This window comes from Akebia trifoliata, chromosome 10 (genome assembly GCF_017979445.1).
Source record: "Akebia trifoliata isolate Shusen 1 chromosome 10, ASM1797944v1, whole genome shotgun sequence".
Taxonomy (NCBI): domain Eukaryota; kingdom Viridiplantae; phylum Streptophyta; class Magnoliopsida; order Ranunculales; family Lardizabalaceae; genus Akebia; species Akebia trifoliata.
In genome coordinates this window covers 926,832-929,563 of record NC_141384.1, presented here as the reverse complement: position 1 = coordinate 929,563, position 2,732 = coordinate 926,832, and the positions used below count along the sequence as shown (strand labels likewise).

Below are 2,732 nucleotides of genomic sequence, written 5' to 3'. Positions count from 1 at the left end.
GAAAGACTTGAAACAGTCAATAATTCTAAAACTTAAATTTTGGAAAGTTTACGAGAGGAATGCAACCTATGTCAATTGTGGGGAAAAAATGTAGAACAATATGTACACTTCACAAAGAAGACATACTACTACCCCAAGATTTGAATGGAACGTGTAGTTGAATAGAGTCGTGCTAGAGTGACTGCGTTTCACACTATGATGTCATGGAGGTGTGCACGGAACCATAGATGTTTTTCACTCATATCTCAAGGAAAAACATCTATGGTTCCGTGCACACCTCCACAATGGTGCAGTAGGAAATGCAGTCACTCCAACATTTCCCATTTGAAGATGGCTATTAAGCAAGGCACACATACAAAGAGAGAGCTTCCTCTACTAATGTATATTGTTTATAAGATATATAATTAAAGTTGATACACCCTAATTAGCTTTACAAAGAGAGAAAGCAAAGTAGGATTAGAAGAAACAGAGTTGGAAGAAAATGAAATTCATGAGGTGGGGCCGATGATCTCTGATCAAATGTCGATCCATGACCTGTATTTGACAAAAAATGTTGTGTTGTTCCCACTGCTCCTGATTTCGGTATCTGGCAGTATCCGATACCCGATACCAACGATGAATCCGAATCTTGTTCTAGACCATTATGGGCTGCAAAGCAGAGGCCCAAGTTGTTACTAAGCTTTAGCTTCCGCCCCATTTTCCAAACCGTTTCTTGCCTAATTGTAACTCGACCCGTTAACTGGTTATCATTCAATCTCAATTCACTTAGATCCTTCAAGTCCTTAAAGCTCTCAGGGATTGAACCATTCAAACGGTTCTGATCCAAATGAATGACCCGGATGCTTGGTAGCCGGCCTAGTGATTCTGGTATGGGTCCATGCAATGACATGTCGGAGAGAATCAAGATCGTTAAATCTTTCAACCCGTTGAACCCATCGCCCGGGATCATCGTCGAACCCATTGGATTCCCTTTGAGAATCAAAGCTTGGAGAGAACTTAACCCCCCAAGTGCAACTGGGAGTGGACCGGATAGCTGATTGTAACTAAGATCCATAAGCATCAAGTTCTTGAGTCTGCCAATTGAATCGGGTATTGGACCAGAAAAGCGGTTTCGGCTCAGATCCAGCTTTATGAGAGATGAGCAGTCTCCAAGAATAGAAGGAATAGAACCCGTGAGTAGATTCTGGTTCAGGTCTAATATATTCAAAACCGGATAAATTAGACCCGGAACCGAACCCGTTAACCTATTCCCACTCAAATCCAACGACCTTAGACCGGTAAGCCGGCCAAGTGAAACCGGTATTGAACCATTCAGATTGTTTTTGTGAAGATCGAGGACTTTTAGACGGGTAAGATTGCCCAATTCGTTAGGGATGGGTCCCACATGCCCATTCTCCCTAAGTACTAGAGTTTGAAGTGTGGGACCCAACTGACTCAGGAATTTAGGGATGGGTTGAGGGTTGTAACTAAAACAACGGTAGAAAAAGAGTGTTCTTATGTGATGAAGCTTAGTGAGAGAAGGGGATATGAAGGAATACTTTTGGTCACATGTGGGAAAAGCTGTGTCATCGGACAAGGCCCCGAATGAGAGCGACACAATGTGGTAGATGTTGTCCTTGTCGGGCATGCACTCAATCCCATGCCATCGACCTCGACATACATCGGGGATATCAGTCGCCCACCCGTTGCCAGTCGCTTTCATGATCTCGTATACTGCTTCTTGTTCTCGAGGATCAGTTCGAGCTCCATTCTTGTTCATGGAGAAACCCGTCTGCGGTGCATCAACTAATGCAGACGGACTCCCTGAATCCGACATTATCACCGTGAACGATGATCCTCTAGGAATCCAAACAAAAATTAGTAGATCTAGAAATAAAACTAACAAGAGAAAGGTCTTCATTTAGGATTTTGAGATGGAGAGGGAGAGGAGTAGAGAGTGTGATTGTGTTGTAGAATTGGGGGAGAGGTTTTATATTAATGGGTTGTGTTGGAGTTAATGAGATGTGTGAAATGAAGAGGGGGTATTAAAGGGGTCACGAGAATGTAGAGTATAGAAATAAATGGGTTTTTGATTATTATTTGTGTATTAATGTGTTTCACGGGAAATTCCTCTACACACATCTCGTCAACCTCTTGGTGGTTATGTGTCATAACTGACACCATCATTTTATTACTAGAATTTAATTCTTTTATTTTTTTGCTCTTATATTTTAAAATTGAAAATTTGACTGAGTCGACTCAATTCAATTAAATTTTGATGTGACTTGACATTAAAACTCATTTGAACTAACGCACTGAGCTGACTTGAAAGAACTATTTGAAGAAGCAAATGATCTATTTGATATTTGATTTTAGGGAGCATTAAAATGTTTGGATTCAAATTGGATATTATCGAAATGGATATTTCGATATCTTATTTGAGAAGGATTTGAATTTAAAAATTTATCTGAATTCAAATCTAATATTCAATTTTTTTTATAGTATTTAATTATTTAAATCGAATCAGATTCGAATAATCGACAATCCATTGATAGACAATTGCGAACATGCAAGAATGATAATTTTTGGACTATTTGATCTCACTTCACTCACCTACTGAACACAACATGGATTTTTCTTCATTTAGACTTTGTTTGATTTGAGAGAAGCTGTGGTTAGACTGAGATAAATAGAGAGAAGAGAAGAGAAGAGAAAAATGATGAGTTTTCCTTCTCTCTAAAGTGGAGAGATTT

The 2,732-nt window shown here is 39.5% G+C and overlaps 1 protein-coding gene across 1 annotated transcript; it reads right to left on the bottom strand.

The window, feature by feature from the left end:
- Positions 1–331: 331 nt before the first annotated feature.
- TMM (Leucine-rich repeat (LRR) family protein) lies at positions 332–1,931 on the bottom strand. Its single transcript, XM_086456379.1, has one exon. It carries the CDS (start codon positions 1,898–1,900, stop codon positions 431–433), a length of 1,470 nt encoding a protein of 489 aa, XP_086312505.1. The 5' UTR covers positions 1,901–1,931; the 3' UTR covers positions 332–430.
- Between the last annotated feature and the right edge of the window lie 801 nt (positions 1,932–2,732).